Source organism: Rhododendron vialii, chromosome 8a, assembly GCF_030253575.1.
Source record: "Rhododendron vialii isolate Sample 1 chromosome 8a, ASM3025357v1".
Classification (NCBI taxonomy): Eukaryota; Viridiplantae; Streptophyta; class Magnoliopsida; order Ericales; family Ericaceae; genus Rhododendron; species Rhododendron vialii.
Window position 1 is genome coordinate 22,712,503 of NC_080564.1, and position 20,724 is coordinate 22,733,226.

Below are 20,724 nucleotides of genomic sequence, written 5' to 3' on the forward strand. Positions count from 1 at the left end.
CCAGACCTCTTGCAGCAGCGCCATCACTGTAGTGTCTGTCTGCATGTCCTCTGCATATTTTTCTCCGACACGTCTATAGAAGTGTCCGTCTTCATAGGTACCATAACATTTGCGAGTCCTAGATTTATCGTCTGCAAATCTGCCATTAGTTCCTTGCTTTTTCCCTGCCAATGGAAGTGCCTTTTTTGTATTCAATGTTCACGTTAATCACCTATTGTTCAATCTGTTATTATAATGTTGACTCTTGTGTCAAGAAACTAGGTGTTACATTTGGCATGTTGTGGTAATGTCGGTCAATGGATGCAAGGATGTCGGTCCACCGGGTCCAATTTCATCGACAACGACGAGGTGTTCGTTTGCACGTCGAACTCGCTAGGGCTCAAATAGAGCTTGTTGATGACGAAGACCGAATGGAGACTGTTGGACCCAACGGAGCAATATAACAAGTAGTGAAATTAACGATGATGACCGACGATGATTTACCGGACGAGTATAGAAATATAAAGTTCAATACACTCTCTGTTTTACCGCTTTTGAGTTTGATTTTGTTTGTTGCACAACATTATTACTTCAATTGATGTAAAATACATTGATTGAGGCTGTGTGAATTGTGTATTTAGTGTGTATTGAGCTATGTGAACTGCGTAGTAGATTATGTGAATTTTGTGTGTTGGGGCTATGTATATTTTAGTGAATTAAGTGAATTGTGTGTTTTTTTTATGAGAACTATATATTTTTTAATGAGAATTGTGTATTGTTCATGAGAATATCTATGAGAAGTGTGTGTTTTCTATGACAACTGTGTATTTTTCTATGAGAATTATGTATTTTCTGTGAGAACTGTCTATGAGAACTCCATATGCAAATTGTTTATTTTAATGTGTGGTAAGACTATGGAAACTGTGCCCTAGACTATGAGAACTGCATGTGCGAACTGTTTATTTTAGTGTTTTGTGAGGCTATGTGAATTGTGCGGTGGGCTATGAGAATTGCATGTGCGAATTATTTATTTTAGTATGTCGTGAGACTATGTGAACTGTGCGGTGGATTATGAGAACTGCATCTATGAACTGTTCTCATAGCCAGCGTCATAGAGACAGTCTCATAAACAGTTCTCATCGAGACAATTCTTATAGAAATAGTTTTCGTAAAGTCAGTTATCATAAAAACAGTTCTCATATGGACAGTTCACATAGCCTAGTTCTCATAGAGGTAGTTCACATAGCCTAGTTCTCATATACAATTTTCTATAAGAATTGTGTATTTTTCTGTGAGAACTGTGTATTTTCTATGGGAACGATGTATTTTTCTATGAAAATTGTGTATTTTTCATGAGAACTGTGTATTGTCCATGAGAATTGTATATTTTCTATAAGAACTATATATTAGCCAATTTTCATAGACAGTTCTCATAGATGTAGTTTTCATAGACAAGACAGTTTTCATAGCCAGTTCTCATAGTCAATTTTCTATGAGAATTATGTATTTTCTATAAGAGTTGAGTATTTTTTATGAAAATTGTATATTTTTCTATGAGAACTGTGTATTATCCATAAGAACTGTCTATGAGAATTATGTATTTTCTATGAGAACTGTGTATTAGCTAGTTTTCATAGACAATTCTCATAGTATAAAGACCCTATATTTTTAATAATAATAATAATTACCAAATATATATATATATATATATATATATATTATTTTGCTCGTTAGTTATTTAATGCGAAAAATTATTTATGTCGTCACACTAATTTTATTTCTATAATCGATTGTGCACGCGCGTGTCCGACGAGTTAATTCTTTATTGCGTGCGTGTGTGTACACTGGATCATTTCACCCAAACCTTAACCTAACTAAATCCGAAACTAGGATCCTAACCCAACTATTACCAAACTAACACTCCACCATCACCTCACCTCCTTCTTTCCTTACTCAGCCGAAACCCACCCTCTCCCCTGCAAAAATCAGAAGTTCCCACTCCCCCACCATACCTCATATCTCATCCAACACTCCATCACACCATTACCCATTGGGTAAAACACTACATGCGAAAATCCAATCCATTAAAAAACCCCCCTCCCATTTTGTATCTCTGCTTTCCCAGTAACTTTCGGCACAGAGAGAGACCAAGCAGCCATTGCCGCCACCTCCCACCGCCAACCGGTTGCACCACCATCATCCTCGCCAACTCCACCACCTCTCGGCCTACCTCCATCACCACCCCAAACTCCCCTCCTTACCAACCGGAACTCACTGCCACCAACCGAGCACCACCAGTCAGCACCACCGCCACCTCCAGTCGCCGCTCATCCTCTCACCACCGAGCTCCAACCCACTCCAAACTCTCTCCGATCCCCGTTTTGCTAGACAAGAGGTAGTCCGAAACTCACCTCCCTACGTATATATCATGCTTTATATTGATTTTTTTGTGTTTGGTGTGATTGTATTCGGACCTGACGTCACGGGTCGAGTCCGGGCCGGAAGCCCACTTCGTGGAACCACTGCCTCTGTTTCTAAAAAGAAAGAAAAGAAAAGAAAGGAAGACAGCCGCCGGAAAGTTTGAAGTTTTTTTTTAAAAATCACAATTTAACCCCTCGAGTTAGGTTAGTTTATAAATCCACCCTAGTATTTTGGAATCGAATATAAACCCCAAAGTTAATTAGTTTCCGATTGATCTTAGCTTTGTCGAAAATACGAATTTCTCTAATACCGACAACACTCCGAAATGATTTAGAGTAGACATAGATTGTTGGTCCTAGAAAGGAAACGAGAAAAGGAAAAGAAGTACTTGATTTGTTATATCGCATGACTAGTTTTATCGCATGCTTATGTGTTGTTAGTATGTTAGTATTTTAGTTGAAATGTTGAGCTGTGTAGTATTTTATTGTGCTGATAGATTGGACAAATAGGTTCCCGAGGTTGGTTGCGAGGTGTGGATTTAACTTATTAGACGTGAAAATAGGATTAATGGAAAAGATAATAAAGTGAGAAGCTGAGATTTGGATTTCGGGCTTGGAACCCGTGGTGATGTATTGATTGGAGATTGATTGGTGGTGAGTTTGTGAATTGTTGGTTTACGAAACCCTGGGTACGGCATGGTGGTGGTCAGCTCTCGGATATTGGGACGGGTCATAAGGGAGGTATTGTGCTTGTGTCACAAACCGGGACAGAGTGTGCTCGCGCGCGCACCCGGGAAGTTTTATCCGAACTTATGGTCGCGGATGGGATATCCGAGTACATAACTTAGGTATCTTTCATCCGGATCTGGAAAAGGGGAGTCGGACGGAGCTGTGGATAGGAACGGATCTGTGGATAAGATCCGAAATTTCATTTAGGTTAAAGAATAGTAATGAAATAATGGATTTGTTCTCTTTTGATGTTATTCTTATTGCATTCCTATTATATATCTTGTTGCTTGTAAGTTATGGGTTCGGGTGGGTTTTGGCTACTGAGCGTCATCGCTCACGGTACTATGTTGCCCTGGTAACTCGAATGCCAGGTATTGAAGATGAAACAGAAGTGCCGTTCGAGTAGCCTGACTTTAACCCTGCTACGGATGGAGGCGAGGAACCCTGGTTGCCGTACGCTTAGATGCTCTGACAGAAAATTGGTCTTTGATTTTGAAAGCTTAAATGTTTAAATTTGGAAAGTGTAATTACTTGACTTGTTCGAAACTTTAAACTTAATTCGATATGATTGTAATAGTTTGACATATGCTTTTGGAATGACTGACGCAGTAAATCGGATTAATCCTTTGAGAAAATTGTCTTTTAATATTTATTTAACGTTTCCGAAATTCGGGGCGTTACAACTTGGTATCAGAGCCTAGGTTTAACGATAATCGCGAGGACGTGAGTAATGGGTAGAAGTAAGCTTGGGGATATTTAGTACTGGTAACTAAGCATACCATATATTCACTATCGCTACGTTTCTTTGAAATTATCAATTTCTTATAATATTTTACTAATAAAACTTAAATTTTAAAATGTAGGATGTCGAGCCATTCATTAACATCAAAGTCGGAATTAGACAACCTGAGCTTTGACACCAACGGAAGGTGGAGGCAGAGAGGACGTCATATCATCCCCTGAGATGTGCGTCAGCTTCAAGGAAAACTCAAATGGCAAGCGGAGAAGAGCATTATGTGGGACATCAAAAAAGTGCACGAGGACTCCCTAAACTGCTCCCTGGAGAAGCAAAAGCTACTGGTAGACTATCGCCTCAAGAACCGTCTGGGATGTGTGCTGATGCAAAACAGGAAGGTTATTGCCTATGGATCACGACAGCTGAAACCGCACGAGAAGAACCATCCGACGCATGATTTGGAACTCGCTGCAGTTGTTTATGCTCTCAAGTCCTGGCACCACTACCTCTATGGAGAGCGATTCGAGGTTTTCACAGATCATAAGAGCCTCAAGTACTTATTCACTCAGAGGGAGCTAAATCTGAGACAGAGGAGATGGATGGAATACTTAGAGGATTATGATTTCACGTTGTCTTATCACCCAGGCAAGGCCAATGTTGTGGTAGACGCCCTTAGTCGCAAGACGAGGGGACAGTTAGCTAGACTAGCTATGAAAGAATGGGAGATGGTAGAGACTCTCAACGAATTTCAATTACAACCAGCCAATAGCGAAGGAGGAGCTTGCTTGTTTGCCAGAGTCGCCACACCAGCATTGCATCGAGAGATTCTTATAGTGTAGACTTTCGATCAGAAATGCGACTTCATCAGGTACCAATTGGCAACAGGAAAAGCCGCAACATGATGGACAATCCACGCCGATAAGAGCCTCAGATTTTGAGATTGAATTTTTGTACCTGATGTGAATACCCTACGGGAAGCCGTTCTGAGGGAGTTTCATCAATCAAACTTTGTCGTGCACCCTGGAAGGAACAAGATGTATCAGAACCTTCGTAGACTATATTGGTGGGGACGAATCAAGAATGACGTAGCCAAGTACGTATCCACGTGTCTCACATGCCAACAAGTGAAAGCTGAACACTAGAAGCCAGGAGGGACCCTTCAGCCATTACCAATTCCAGGATGGAAGTGGGAGCACATCACTATGGACTTCGTGACAAGATTGCCTAGGTCAGTCAAGAAGAACACCGCTATTTGGGTAATTGTGGATCGACTAACCAAATCTGCTCATTTCTTACTCGTTCAAATGACTGATACCATGGAATCTTTCAGCAGGCTCTACATCAACGAAATCATTTGATTGCATAGAGTGCTGGCATCTATAGTTTCTGATCGAGACCCTCATTTCACCTCCAACTTTTGGGGAAGCTTGCAGAAAGCACTAGGAACAGATATCTGCCTGAGTACAGCTTTTCACCCTCAAACTGATAGACAGTCTGAGAGGACGATTCAAACCCTGGAGGACATGCTCCGAGCTTGTGTGTTGCATTTTAAAGAAAGTTGGGAGAGACACCTACCGCTGGTGGAGTTTGCCTATAACAACAGCTATCAAGCTAGCATCGGGATGGCCCCTTACGAAGCACTATATGGACGACCATGCCGATCGCCCATCTGTTGGACCGAGGTTAGAGAGAACGCTTTACTTGGACCTAAGCTAGTTCGAGAAACAACTGAGAAGGTAAAGGTGATCAAAGAGCGACTTTTGACCGCACAGAATAGACAAAAGAGTTATGCTGATAAGAGGGTAAGGCCTTTGACGTTTAATGTGGGAGATCATGTGTTCTTAAAAATCAAGCCTCGTCGTGGGATCATTTGATTTGGCAAGAAAGGGAAGTTATCACCTCGCTACATTGGTCCGTTTGAGATCTTGGAGCGAATTGGAGAAGTAGCTTATCGCCTTGCTTTACCACCGCAGATTGCCAAAGTTCACAACATCTTTCACGTTTCTACGCTGCGAAAATATATGGCCCATCCCACCCACGTGCTTAATTGGGAGGAAGTAACACTGGACGAGGATACGACTTTTGAAGAACAACCGGTGGAAATCCAGGATCATGGAGAAAAAGTTACCTGAGGACGAACAATCAAATTAGTCAGAGTCCGGTGGAGACACCGAGGACTAAAGGAATCAATTTGGGAACACGAGGACACAATGAGAGCCAACTACCCGCACTTGTTTCAAATTGAAGGTACATTTTAATTTCGAGAACGAAATTGTCTTAAGGGGGATAGGTTGTAAAGACCCTGTATTTTTAATAAATAATAATAATTACCAATATATATATATATATATATATTATTTTGCTCGTTAGTTATTTAATGCGAAAAATTATTTATGTCGTCACACCAATTTTATTTCTATAATCGATTGTGCGCGCGCGCGTCCGACAAGTTAATTCTTTATTGCGTGCGTGTGTGTACACTGGATCATTTCACCCAAACCTTAACCTAACTAAATCCTAAACTAGGATCCTAACCCAACTATTACCAAAATAACGCTCCACCATCACCTCACCTCCTTCTTTCCTTACTCAGTCGAAACCCACCCTCTCCCCAACAAAAATCAGAAGTTCCCACTCCCTCACCATACCTCCTATCCCATCCAACACTCCATCACACCATTACCCATTGGGTAAAACACTACATGCAAAAATCCAATCCATTAAAAAAAAACCCTCCCATTTTGTATCTCTGTTTTCCTAGCAACTTTCGGCAGAGAGAGAGAGACCAAGCAGCCATTGCCGCCACCTCCCACCGCTAGCCGGTCGCACCACCATCATCCTCGCCAACTCCACCACCTCTCGGCCTACCTCCATCACCACCCCGAACTCCCCTCCTTACCAACCGGAACTCACTGCCACCAACCGAGCACCACCATCAGCACCACCGCCACCTCTAGTCGCCACTCATCCTCTCATCACCGAGCTCCGACCCACTCCGAACTCTCTTCGATCCCCATTTCGCTAGACGAGAGGTAGTCCGAAACTCACCTCCCTACGTATATATCATGCTCTATATTGATTTTTTTGTGTTCGGTGTGATTGTATTCGGACTCGACGTCACGGGTCGAGTCCGGGCCGGAAGCCCACTTTGTGGAACCACCGCCTCTGTTTCTAAAAGAAAGAAAAGAAAAGAAAAGAAAGGAAGACAACCACCGGAAAGTTTGAAGTTTTTTTTAAAAAATCACAGTTTAACCCCTCGAGTTAGGTTAGTTTATAAATCCAGCCTAGTATTTTGGAATCGAATACAAAACCCCAAAGTTAATTAGTTTCTGATCGATCCTAGCTTTGTCAAAAATACGAATTTCTCTAATACCGTCAACACTCCGAAATGATTTAGAGTAGACATAGATTGTTGGTCTTAGAAAGGAAAAGAGAAAATGAAAAGAAGTACTTGATTTGTTATATCGCATGATTAATTTTATCGCATGCTTATGTGTTGTTAGTATGTTAGTATTTTAGTTGAAATGTTGAGCTGTGTAGTATTTTATTGTGCTGATAGATTGGACAAATAGGTTCCCGAGGTTGGTTGCGAGGTGTAGATTTAACTTATTAGACGTGAAAATAGGATTAATGGAAAAGATAATGAAGTGAGAAGCTGAGATTTGGATTTCGAGCTTGGAACCCGTGGTGATGTATTGATTGGAGATTGATTGGTGGTGAGTTTGTGAATTGTTGGTTTACGAAACCCTGGGTACGACATGGTGGTGGTCGGCTCTCGGATATTGGGACGGGTCATAAGGGAGGTATTGTGCTTGTGTCACAAACCGGGATAGAGTGTGCTCGCGTGCGCACCCGGGAAGTTTTATCCGAACTTATGGTCGCGGATGGGATACCCGAGTACATAACTTAGGTATCTTTCATCCAGATCTGGAAAAGGGGAGTCGGACCACTCCAGTGTTTTGTGCCGAAGGTTATGGGTAGGAACGGATCTGTGGATAAGATCCGAGATTTCACTTAGGTTAAAGAATAGTAATGAAATAATGAATTTGTTCTCTTTTGATGTTATTCTTATTGCATTCCTATTATATATCTTGTTGCTTGTAAGTTATGGGTTCGAGTGGGTTTTGGCTACTGAGCGTCATCGCTCACGGTACTATGTTGCCCTGGTAACTCGAACGCCAGGTACTAAGACGGAACGAAAGTGCCGTTCGAGCAGCCTGACTTTAACCCTACTACGGACGGAGGCGAGGAACCCTGGTTGCCGTACGCTTAGATGCTCTGGCAGAAAATTGGTCTTTGATTTTGAAAGCTTAAACGTTTAAATTTGGAAAGTGTAATTACGTGACTTGTTCGAAACTTTAAACTTAATTCGATATGGTTGTAATATTTTGATGTATGCTTTTGGAATGACTGACGCAGTAAATCGGATTAATCCTTTAAGAAAATTGTCTTTTAATATTTATTTAACGTTTTCGAAATTCAGGGCGTTACACATAGAGACAGTTCTCATGATAAACAGTTCTCATAGTCAAATGATAAGAGTGGGAGTGGTCGAGTATTGGGCTATTAATTCTAGCTAGTTTGATGAGAGTATGGTACGAGTATTGGGCTATTAATTCTAGCTAGTTTGATGAGAGTATGGTAATACCTTAATTTCCTTGAGATTTTATGGAATTTGGTTTTGGGGTGTTACAAGTGAGGTTATGTGAACTATGTATTTTCCAGTTCACATGGCTTACTTATCATAGAGACAGTTCTCATAGACAATTTTCTATGAGAATTGTGTATTAGCCAATTTTTATAGACAGTTCTCATCAACAAGACAGTTCTCATAGAAACAGTTCTCATAGTCAATTTTCTATGAGAACTGTGTATTGTCTATGAGAGTTATGTATTGTCTATGAGAATTGTCTATTTTTCTATAAGAACTGTGTATTTTCTATGAGAACTGTGTATTAGCCAGTTTTCATAGACATTTCTCATAGACAAGACAGTTCTTATAACAGTTCTCATAGACAAGACAGTTATCATAGACAATTCTCATAGAGACAGTTCTCATGATAAACAGTTCTCATAGTCAAATGATAAAAGTGGGAGTAGTCGAGTATTAGGCTATTAATTCTAGCTAGTTTGATGAGAGTATGGTACGAGTATTGGGCAATTAATTCTAGCTAGTTTGATGAGAGTATGGTAATACCTTAATTTCCTTGAGATTTTATGGAATTCGATTTTGGGGTGTTACAAGTGAGGTTATGTGAACTATGTATTTTTCAGTTCACATAGCTTACTTATCATATAGACAGTTCTCATAGACAATTTTCTATGAGGATTGTGTATTAGCTAATTTTTATAGACAGTTCTCATCAACAAGATAGTTCTCATAAAAATAGTTCTCATAGATAAAACAGTTCTCATAGTCAATTTTCTATGAGAACTGTGTATTGTCTATGAGAGTTATGTATTGTCTATGAGAATTGTCTATTTTTCTATAAGAACTGTGTATTTTCTATGAGAACTGTGTATTAGCTAGTTTTCATAGACATTTCTCGTAAACAAGACAGTTCTCATAAACAAGACAGTTATCATAGACAATTCTCATAGAGACAGTTCTCATGATAAACAGTTCTCATAGAGACAGTTTTCATAGCCAAATGATATTATCTACTTCAAATAACTTTTTTTTTTATCTTTACATAATTTCATATTCAATATGAATCTTGTTAGGTAGATTTCGCCGAGTAGATTCTAAAAATGTAATCTTTTAAAAAATTGAATATCTACAATAAAAGATATTATAATTTGAAATTTGAAGAATGTATTACTTACACACATAGATGGATATGTATACACGTATATGTATGTATACACGTGTCTCTTTATTTGTAAAACGTCAAAGTCAGGAGGGAAAAAAAAGTACTCCAAATGAATACAAGAAATTATTCAATGGTCTTGAGATATCTTGAAGTATTGTTCCAACCAATCGTCACATGCCACATATTAACTTGTTGCTCAAATAAATAAATAAAAAGTAAAAGATTTCTAACATTAACCAATCATACATTAATGGTGCACCATATGACAATGCTCCAAGAGCATTGGATAACTTTCTAATATTTAGATGCGCCATGGGCATGCGCCTGAGGAAGTTCATTGGGGCATATTTGGAATAATGATCATTTCAGGACTATTTCGAGCACGCAAAAAATTGTGCGGGGTTGATTTCAGTCCGAGCCTAATTTTCAAGGCTGACCTCTAAATCCCCCTTTTTAAAATTGATATTTAAAATGTATTTTTCTGGCTTTTTTTGGAAAGGTACGTAGTATTACTAAGGTTACAAAGTTTTGTGCTCTCAAGAATATGAAAATACATTTTTTTTTTCCACAGACAATATTATTTGCTGCTTTCAATGGAAAAATTGGAATAACCAAACTACAAAAACCATCAACAAACAAAATCACTTTTCAATTTTTCGGAAAGATTCATCGAGACGACATTTACAAATTGCAGCAGAAGTTATTGTCAAATAAGATTCAACCCTAAATAATGAATAATTCGATCAGAATTGTTTTTTTTTTTTTTTGCTTAATCTCTTCTATAGCCACCCATGCATGCATTAAAAAACTTCATACATAAAAAAAGGTATGACTACATGAAACAAGACAAGTCAAGTCTAAACTCCCGACGTCTTTGTTTGCAAAAAGAGAAAAAACTAAGCATGTAATTGCGATTCAGTATTGAAGACTCAATATATATCCACCAAAGATAACAATTAAACAAGATTCTTGGTTCTAACTTCTTTTTCCTTAATTCTCTTTTTACAATTCTCCCATTATAGGATGAGGATTTTTTACAAGATCTATTAATATTAATTAAACTCTGTCCGAAGTCAACGTGACTCAAACACATAGGAGTATTTGACAAGAACTAATAGTAGCATTAATATAAAATGGTTTCTTTTTATGTCGAATTCGTGTAACCCAACTACACACTTCTAATTGATGAATTTCATATGACAGAACTAATAATTTCTCACTAATTAACAAATGATTAACGTACTATATATTTTATATAGTGTAATAACATCAACAGTATAAAAGTACGATACACTAGCTAGTTAATTACAGCTCTAACAAACTCCAGCTACTTGGCATCAAATAGCCTTATACACTATGAACTATAACTAATTTATTCCTGGTCAGGAGTTGAACTTCTCTTTTGAGGTGTTAATCTAACTATTTTAACATTACTTGACTTTTGCCCAGAAAAGAAAAAAAAGAGAGAAAATAAGGAAGTCACGCGCGCAGTCCTGCTCTGGCTAATACTGAGCCATTACAATTTGTTCTTCAAGTAACTAATTAAGCCAGAGGAAGAGGCTAAACCATAAGCAATTAGCTGATCAGCATGAAGAATTTTGCTTGATGATATATATATACCAGATTTGGCAGCAACGTTTTTTTTTCTTTTGATAACCATTTGGCAGCAACGTTGTTGACACAAAATAGGAATCCTCTTCGTGCGATGTGCTTGGAGCGCGCATGCATACAGTACAAGATTAGAGAGGCTAATTAATTAATTTATTACGTGCAGAAAATGTTATCATCAAACCAAATATATATAGTATGTAGTAGCTAGGATAAAGACTAATTGGGTGGATGCCCATGCAGATCTTTGAGTAAAATCTAACATACGTACCCAACCTAGCTAGCTCAGCAGCAACTTGAGCTAGCTAGCTAGGGTCTAGTATTCGGCCTCAGTACCCTACCTTAATTACCAAACTCCTCCTCCAGGAGGAGATTGTTGTTTCACTCTTGGCAAGGAATCAATTAAGTAATTGGCCGGGCCTAAGTAATTAAAAAGAACGAGTATATATATTAATTGGTGATCATCGATCTTCTACCAGTACAGTACTGGAATTCCTAGTCCAATCCAGCTGCATCTAAGTCTAAGACAATCAAAAGATCATCAGCATGGAGAGGGTACAGCTCTGTCTTAGCTTGGAATATTTCATGATAGGAGCATTAATTGTATTAGCTGCACTATTAAAATTCATTGACTAGCTTATTTTTTAGTACTTTTTTTTAAATTCGATCTCATCCCTCCCAGTACGTACTACGTACGTAGGAGCTTGAAGCAAATAGGCTAGCTAGCTAAGCTAGCTTCCAAGTCATAAAATGGAACCAGATTTTAAACTCTGCCCGCCGGCCATTAATTACTTCTTTCTTGGAATCTGATCAAGAACATACAAGACATCTCTATTTCCAGCAACTTCCCACTAAATAATGCCATGATGTCATTACACTTTTAACTTTTCCTCACATCTCCTTACTTTCGTACTAAGTTCGATGCATATGATTTTACATAAAGTCTCAATTAAGACTCACAATGAGACATTGTTTATCAGTTCTCACATGGTGTCACCAATTAATAAAGATCACAGCCAAACAAGATGGCGGATAGAGATCAATTGGCCAATTAGTACGAGATTAAGGTCGATCCTATAAACCAATTAATGTGTGTTGCACACATTTCCTATATATGATATATCCACCGTAGGCTTGAAAGATTAGTCTTGTTTCTGCTAAGCCAAAAGCCAAAAGTTCTTGTGCTGCTCGGTGGTGATTATGTACCCACCATATTTCCTGCTCTTCCTCCTCACTGCAATCGTTATGCAGTTGGCGTTCTGGATGCAATGCTCCACAACCCTACTGCGGGTTCTTCTTCCTCTACACACCGTCCACAGTCGTTGTACCATTGATTGCTTTTTTTGCCCTAAAACCAACAGTGAAACCCTCTGCTGCTTTGCCTCTTTCACTATTCTTGGACCTTTCTCTTTTCCTTTTCCTTCCACCACTGCTATCTCAACTTGTACCTAGTTGATACAAAGCATCAATTGATTGGAAACCGAAAATATCAGTCATAGAGCTCGTTATGATCCATCAGTCATGAAGGACGGCTTACAATCTCATGATATGAATCGAAATAATTTGCTTGTTTTTTTATATGTGATCGGTATTATGTGGTTGGTAAAAATAAAATGCAATGTGTGCAGTGGGGGAGTTCGAATTTTTATTAGGAGGGGCGAAAATGGTTAATATAAATATTTATTGACAAAATGCACCTTCTTATATGTTCTAAAAAAAGTACCTTCTAATTTGTTAGTTTTTTTTCCCGTAAGCTAGAACACCCACGTACTTAGATTTTGGTATATTTAACAAGAAGGAGAAATTGTGAAAGATGTAGGTAAAATCATTTAAATTTAACACCAAAATCAATTCAATTTTTAATTTTAGTGACTAATTTTTTAATAATATCCTACTGTTTTAATATGTTATAAATTTATATTAGAGACTATACAAACTATGGGGTGCACGGGGGCTGTAGGCCCTAGAGCATACTTCCGCCCCAGATTAATGTACGACGTCATGCCTTGTTTCATTCCAAAATATCATGGTGATTTGAAGTTTGAACACATCTTTTGGTGGTCAAAATTTGGTTTTTCTTGCCGTACGTGACATTGAAGTTGTTATTGCCAAAATGCTAAACGTAGGTGAAAATCGGTACCCGTAAGAAAGAAGTCGCGGTAGATAAATCGTGAAACTTTATCTTACTTGAACACATTTTTGCTTACCTCAAGCCTTCTCGTTTCGCACAGTTCTTTCATGGAGCAAAGAAGTTCATAAGCCCTGTTGGTCGTACAGGTTGCACCTGCATTCAAACAAAATGTATCATGTAGTAAAACTGTATGTACATTATGTGGTGAAATTTTGGTTCCATGAAGTGTGGAAAAGGCTAACAGAGTTATCCTAAAGAATCCTAAATGATGTGGCTGCTGATGGCCTTTAAGTTCAAACTAAAACACCAACCATATATAATGACCAATGTTTTGAAACCCAGATCCGTCGACAACCCGGAGAAGGCATCGGGCGGACGGATCATCGGTTCAACCATAGTTGAAACGCTATCGAACCGTGACGTCATAATTATATTAAAAAAATACTGATAATATAGAAATAACTATAATAATAATGTAAAACAATACACGAGTAAAAAAAATGATTGGAATGCATTTGTATCTCACATTATTCGAAAGTGAAAGAGGAGGTTTTAGGCTGCTGGAGTATTTTACTCATCAAAAGAGATGAAGTTTGTATAATGGGTTCAAAAATGCTACATACACTACCTCCTTCCACTGCACCGGAGAATATGAAAGGTTAGGCACCGTAAAGCATCGGAGAATATGCTTGAATGGTAAGGTGCAATAGAGTGGGCCCACGTGTCTGCTATTCTCAGTTTCTTCTTTCATCGCTTAAAGCGAAACATACATATGGAGTTTAAAATTTCAATGCGCCAGTTCGGTTCAATTGACCCAGCGACGGGTTAACTGATTCACCGGTTGAACCAATTCAGCCAAGCGGTTCTTACAAAAGAGGACGGTTTTGAAATATAAACGGTTTTCTAGTATGTCCAGACCGGAGCAAGAGCTGGTCGACGGTCCAACCGGCTGGTCCGGTCCGGTTTTTAAAACATTGATAATGACTCAATAATTCAACAGGTAATTGATTTCTGCACTGTGAAGTGCAAATCAGTGGCGGACACAGGATTTATGATCAAGGGCCTAAATCACCTGTATTTTCAAACTTATAAGTAAAAAATACATTATATTGTATAAATGCACATTGACCGTTTAGGTTTGAAAGAATCCTTTTTTTTTTCTTGTGATTTTGGTTTTGTTAAACGCGAAAGTAATAGGGTTGCACATTGTCGTGCTCAAAAGGCCCTTTTGAATGGTTGGTCCGATTTGTGGACATCCATTTTGCCCCCATGGGGTTCACAACTGTTTGTTGTTTAGGCTTTTGCGCCTACCAAATTAATAACACTTCTTTCCTTTTGACAAAAAGCATATATTGCTACTTGTGAGGTCCAAAGAAGAGACGATATTATGTGTATGTGCGAAACCACTATTTCATTTTATACATCCAAGCTAAAAAAATGGTTGGTAACTTGAAGTTTTGGAGATTTTTACCCCACACATATTTAAGGAGACTTGCATGGGCTAATAGTACCATAGAATTTTTCCTAATTAAAACCTAAAATTTAGTATAATACGCGAGAGTTTTTGGAATTGTGCAAGGTCCAGGTTCCCCCTTGCACGCCCTTGGGACTGCCCCTAAAGATGGTTAATTTTGAAGTGCGCAAAAAACTGTCTATTTCAAAAAAATCAGTGTCACATTGGTTATCAGGATTCAGTTTAATTGATGATGCATGGAGTATTTCAAAAGGAAACTAGAACACACACCTTGTTTGGAGGGTTTAGTCACATGAAGGAGGACAATGGTGTCATGACTCTGAACAGCGTGAGAAAGTGCCCAATGCAGAGCATCCTTAGATTCAAGGCCTGATTCAACCACAACCATCGCCCTTTTTCCCCCTTTAGACGACTCCACCTTCAGCATTGCTTCGCCATTGAAATTCACTTTAATGCTATTGTCATTGGCATATACGGAATTACGGGCTTGACCGCATTGTTGAGACTGAGTCTTGACTCTGTCACGGGTCGTGCCACGGCTCCTGCAGAAACCAGACAACCTCATACGCACTCGAACCATATTTCGATATGACTTATGAGCCTTTCTGGGTGCGAAATTACCTTCGGGTATAAGGAGAAGGAAGATTATGGAGTATATCACTACGTAGTTGGTTCTGTTGAATTTATATAGCTCTCTGCTCTTGGGAAAATGGTGTGTGCAAATCACTTTCTTTTTTGTTTGTTTCGGTTGGTGTCCTATTTGGGGATTCTTCAACGTGCCTACCATGAAGCAGCTGGCCCATACTGAGACCAATATGAAATATTGAAGCTTTTGGTGCTTAAACAGATGCAATTAATCCTGCTCACTTGTGGTCGGAGTTTTTGGCCGAAATGGCCATAAATTGTAATCAAATTGGGAGAATACCATCTTTCTAAACGTTTTGTAAAAATATGTCATCGCTCATTTTTAAAAGGCGTTATAGGTTTCCTACGTGGCAAAGAGTCCAAGTCAGATTTATAACGCCTTTTACAAAGGCGTGTTGTAAGTATTATTGCTCCTTTTGGAAAGGAGCTATAGGTTAAAGCTCCTTTTGGAAAGGAGCGATAGGTTAAAAACCCAGACTTTAATCAAACCATCCCCTTTTCTCCTCCTATCTGATATTTCTCTTTCTCCTCCTATTAAATTCAATAAAACAAACCATGCCAGGAATCTGCCAGGAATCATGTTGGGTAAAACTATAGTTCCTTTAGCTCCTTTTGAATAGGAGCTATAACTCATTTTAGAAACCCGTAATATCAGTTATAATGCCTTAATGTATTGTTTTTTTTAAAAAAATTACGTCAATTAATTTCATGAGGGGTACATCATACAAAATAATAATGCACGCTTCACAACAAGATGGTACATAAAGAAATTGTATTTAAGCGAAAAAATAAATGCAAGCTTCAAAAATGCCTGGGTTGACATATCTCGAACCTCGCTTTACAAATGCTCCACGACCAATGAGATACAAAAAGGCCCTTTTGACTACATAAAAGAAAATAAATTACAATCTCTAACAAGTATAGGACCTTTACTGGCTGGATTGAACATACATTTCATCCCTTAACTGAATAAAGGTACATATTTATATACCCCTATGAGAACACCTGGATTGAACATACATTTCAAAAATGCCATGGTTGACATATCTCAAACCTCGCTTTACAAAACCTCCACGACCGATGGGATACAAAAAGGCCCTTTTGACTACATAAAATAAAATAAATTACAATCCCTAACAAGTATTGGACCTTTACTGAATAAAGGTACATATTTATATACCTTTATGAGAACACCTGGATTGAACATACATCTCATCCCTATAAACCAGTTCTAAATATACATTTCTCCAACTTATCATTCTAAACATACATATCGTCGCTCATATCAATACTTTTTGATCGGGTGTATCCTTTTGGATTTCGGCAAGCAGTATATATATAGGAAACATAATCACGCCTTTTCGAAATGCACTATAATATTTACTTGGGATGAAAAACTTGATCACGACTTTTGGATAGAACCGGTATTTTTTCCCAACTGTTTTCCCCCGCAAAAAGCCTGGCAAGTAAGCCTGGCCAAAAAAGTTTGAATAAGTTGATCAAGCCTTGTCGATAGGAGCGGGTTTTTTTTTTCCCCACTGTTTTCGTTTCCTTTTGATCACTCCTTTTGGAAAGGAGCAGTAATTTTTTCCCCCAATAATTTGATCACTCCTTTTCGAAAGGAGTAGTAATTTTTCCCACTGTTTCCCCACTGCAAATGCAGGTGGAATAATGGAATTATGGGAATGTTTCATCCCTATAAGCCAGTTCCTCCATGCAAAATTGCCTTTACCCTTGGCAAAATCCCATGTGGAACCTAAATTTCATCACTATAAGCCAGCTCCATAATCACTCAAAAACTAAGATTGCGGTTTGATTGTTGGGAACAAACCATCTTACACAACTAAAAGTATATGAGAGAAGATATTATGTGAAAACTATTTTTGGTATGTTTGGAGGTAATGGTTCGCATTTATAGCACAATTGATTTGACTAACAAGACGTGCACTTGCAATAAGATTCAATTGTGGAAAATACCTTGTTCGCACGTTATTGCGGTTTGCAACAAAATGCATATTGACCCTCTTGATTACTTCGGCAAATATTGGACGGTCGACACAACAATTGCCATGTATGGATCTCTCTCATTCAATCCACTGCCTGAACAAGCCTACTGGCCGCCATACGATGGGCCAAGAATTCTTCCAGACAAAGAACGTCTCCGAGGCCGAGGCCGCCCGAAAGTGAATCGAATCCGAAATGAGATGGATGATTTTGAGCACCAACCGCCACAGATGTGCTCAAAGTGTGGTCAACAAGGTCACAACAAGAGAAGATGCGGAAAATGAAATTCAAATTACATGTCATGTGAAATGATGTTTTTATATGAAAAGTTTGTACTCAACAAGTTTTTTATGTTAATCAATTATTTATCCGGACATGTTTCACTAGTTGAATTTGTTCAATAAGTTAAGTACTTAGGTGAGGTTTAAGAGAAAGCAAATTCAAGAGAGAGCAAATTCATTCACTTGGTGATCGTGGGAGAGAAAAATTAATAGTATTCACAAACAATCATACTACAACAATATATGTCACTCTGTAAGAACAAACCCATGTAGTGGGTTTCTCTCTCTAACTCTTCTCCCTCTCTTTGGGGTTTCTCTCTCACACTAGCTAGTATATCCCACCATACATATTTGTAAACAAATTATATAATCAACAAACAACTAATAATCAACTACTCCTCCCTTTAACTATGTACCACATTCAAATCACCAATTCGGGCTCTTCCTCTCTCGTTTCTTGGGGAAGTTAATATGGAAATTTCTATATCATATCACTCAACTCTTTTATATCCAATCTTTTCCAAATTAAAAATAATTCTAATTTTTTTAACACAATCGTAAAAAAATTTAATATCTTTATGGCCAGTCTATTTCTTTGGATAATACTACAAATTCTCATACTTTGTGTTTCAAAAATTGAGATAACTAACGTTGGTGTTTTTGGGGTTAAGATTATATATAGCTCCTTTTCAAAAGGTGCTACTAATTAAAATTATAGCTCCTTTTCAAAAAGCGCTATTAGGGTTCGAATGATAGCTCTTTTTCAAAAGGAGCAATTATCGAATGATAGCTCTTTTTCAAAAGGAGCAATTAGGGTTTAAATTATAGCTCTTTTTCAAAAGGAGCTATCTACGTGGCGGCCACATGGCGCCTAACCGTTATAACGTCTTTTGAAAAAGAGCGATGGCATATTTTTACAAAACGTTTAGAAAGATGGGTATTCTCCCAATTTGATTACAATTTATGGTCATTTCGGCCAAAAACTCCAAACGATCGTGGCAATATAGTTTTGCCATTTTAGGCCGAAAATAAGACTTACTAACAGATTGTCCAAGCCTTTTTAAGAAATAAACTTCGCTTCTATGTTTGAAGGCCAAAGGGCGATGGACTAAGTATTTAACCGATGAACAACCTCTATGTGGTGGCCTCGGTTGTTGTGTCGGTAACGGTCCGAGGCGTATCGAATCTATGCCTTGTGAGTTTCGGTACGTGATAACAGATTTGATCGTGTGCTCGGTATAACGCTCGGTGCATTGCTTTGAAGCGTGCTTCGGTTTAAAGGCCTTGGGAGTGCTCCGGGTGTGGTGGTTATATCAGCTTGGTCCCCCTTTTACCACGTGTCAACAGCAATCATTTGGATCAGGATGTGCTCCATGGCCGTTCTCCTCCCGCGTCATGTATGACGTCACCTGAGGCGGTTACCCGAGCGTACGCCCCACGCATTGGCTTGAAGGCCAAGGAACCCTAGGTCTATAAATATGAAGGGATGCTCATTGCGAGAGGTATGCTTTTTGCCCTAGCTCTAGACCTAATTTCCACCCCTGAGATCTGACTTGATCGTCGGAGGGTCACTGGGCTATCTCAGCCTTAGTGACCTGTTGCAGGTCACGTCGCAGGAGCAACGGAGCTAAGAGAGGAGCCCCAGCCTGGATCTCGGCAATGGCCCCATAAAATCCGTACTCCTACAATTGGCAACTCTGCTGGGGACGAAACATGGTTGAAATTGACGACGCGCATCACGGTGGTACCGCCCACGGGCTCGGTTCCCTCGTGGACCACAGCCTGGCCTCCGGCGGAGCAACCGCCCTAGGAAAGACCCATGTATCCATCGGAGTTGGCGCCGGAGCGTCAGTTCCAGACGTAGGACCATCCTCCGAGCTCCACTCCTACATCCGTCATTTTGAACAGAAAATCGACGACCTCGCGACGGTGATGGAGCGCGACAGACACGTCCGAGACGAGTTGGCGGAGATCAAACACCTCCTCCAAATCTCCCCCTCTCATTCCTCCGGGAGTCACGGCAGAAAGAAAGACCGTCACACCCCCCCTCGCAGTCGCGAAGTCGGTCACCTGTTGGAGCACAGATCCCGCCCCTCAATCAAGGATCGTCTCGAGCCACCAGGAGCGGCGGACGCTCGAGCCGCAAAAGACACATCGCACAGGGACCGTTCCCGCTCCCCCATGCAGCTTCGAAGGAGACCTTCGGCCTTCGAGAGGCTCGGTGCTGGAAGCGACTCTGCCTCCTCCACCCACTCGGTCCGAGTGGGCAAGACAGGCCAGGAATCTACCCCTAGCCTTACAAGGGCAGCCAGGGGAGATGACGGCCTTGTGGAGTTCCAAACCAGGGGATACCGCGAGCACCTGAAGGGCCCCGGAACCAGAAGTCCCATCACCTCGCACCCCGGCGGCGCACACAGCAAGAGCCCGATCACCGAGCGCCTCGAGCCTTCTGCTCGGGACAGCTACCGCCATCACCGCCAAGAACGCTCTCCCAGGAAATCGGTCAGTGTTGTTTCAAAGAGAAAGGAATATGAACAATTGGGCAAACCTGTCCCCAAGAAGCGTACAGCGACTGAGCGTCCAAACGGTCTCGACCGTTCGATCCGACCTCATCGCGACGCGCGACTTACACGACTCACGACATCCCCCTTTACGAGAGAGATCGACTCGGTTACCCCCCCCAAGGGATTCACCCAACCCAAGTTTGCCAAATACGACGGCAAGACCGAGGCATACACTCATTTGGTCCAGTACAGGCTCGTCATGTCTTTGTTTCTTCAGAACGAACCCTCGGACGATGCCTTCTTGTGCAAAGTGTTTCCTGCAAGCCTCGGCAACCTGGGCCTCACCTGGTTCAATCAACTCCCGGCTCGGTCAATTTCCTCGTTCGATTCCCTCTGTGAT

At 39.9% G+C, this 20,724-nt stretch overlaps 1 protein-coding gene across 1 annotated transcript; it reads right to left on the bottom strand.

The window, feature by feature from the left end:
- Positions 1–12,442: 12,442 nt before the first annotated feature.
- On the bottom strand, positions 12,443–20,292 carry LOC131298655 (uncharacterized). Its single transcript, XM_058324131.1, has 6 exons — positions 20,182–20,292; positions 16,716–16,766; positions 16,487–16,500; positions 15,161–15,432; positions 13,493–13,569; positions 12,443–12,733 (listed from the first exon to the last, which is right to left on the bottom strand). Exons 1-6 carry the CDS (start codon positions 20,290–20,292, stop codon positions 12,443–12,445), a joined length of 816 nt encoding a protein of 271 aa, XP_058180114.1.
- Positions 20,293–20,724: the final 432 nt, after the last annotated feature.

Excerpts from the sequence above, each read along its gene's own strand:
- LOC131298655 (XM_058324131.1), bottom strand. The coding sequence starts at position 20,292 with ATGGCGGTAGCTGTCCCGAGCAGAAGGCTCGAGGCGCTCGGTGATCGG. Across the intron at positions 13,570-15,160 it reads GACTAAACCCTCCAAACAAG|GTGCAACCTGTACGACCAAC; the intron begins GTGTGTGTTCTA and ends GTTTGAATGCAG. Across the intron at positions 12,734-13,492 it reads GCGAAACGAGAAGGCTTGAG|GTACAAGTTGAGATAGCAGT; the intron begins GTAAGCAAAAAT and ends TGTATCAACTAG.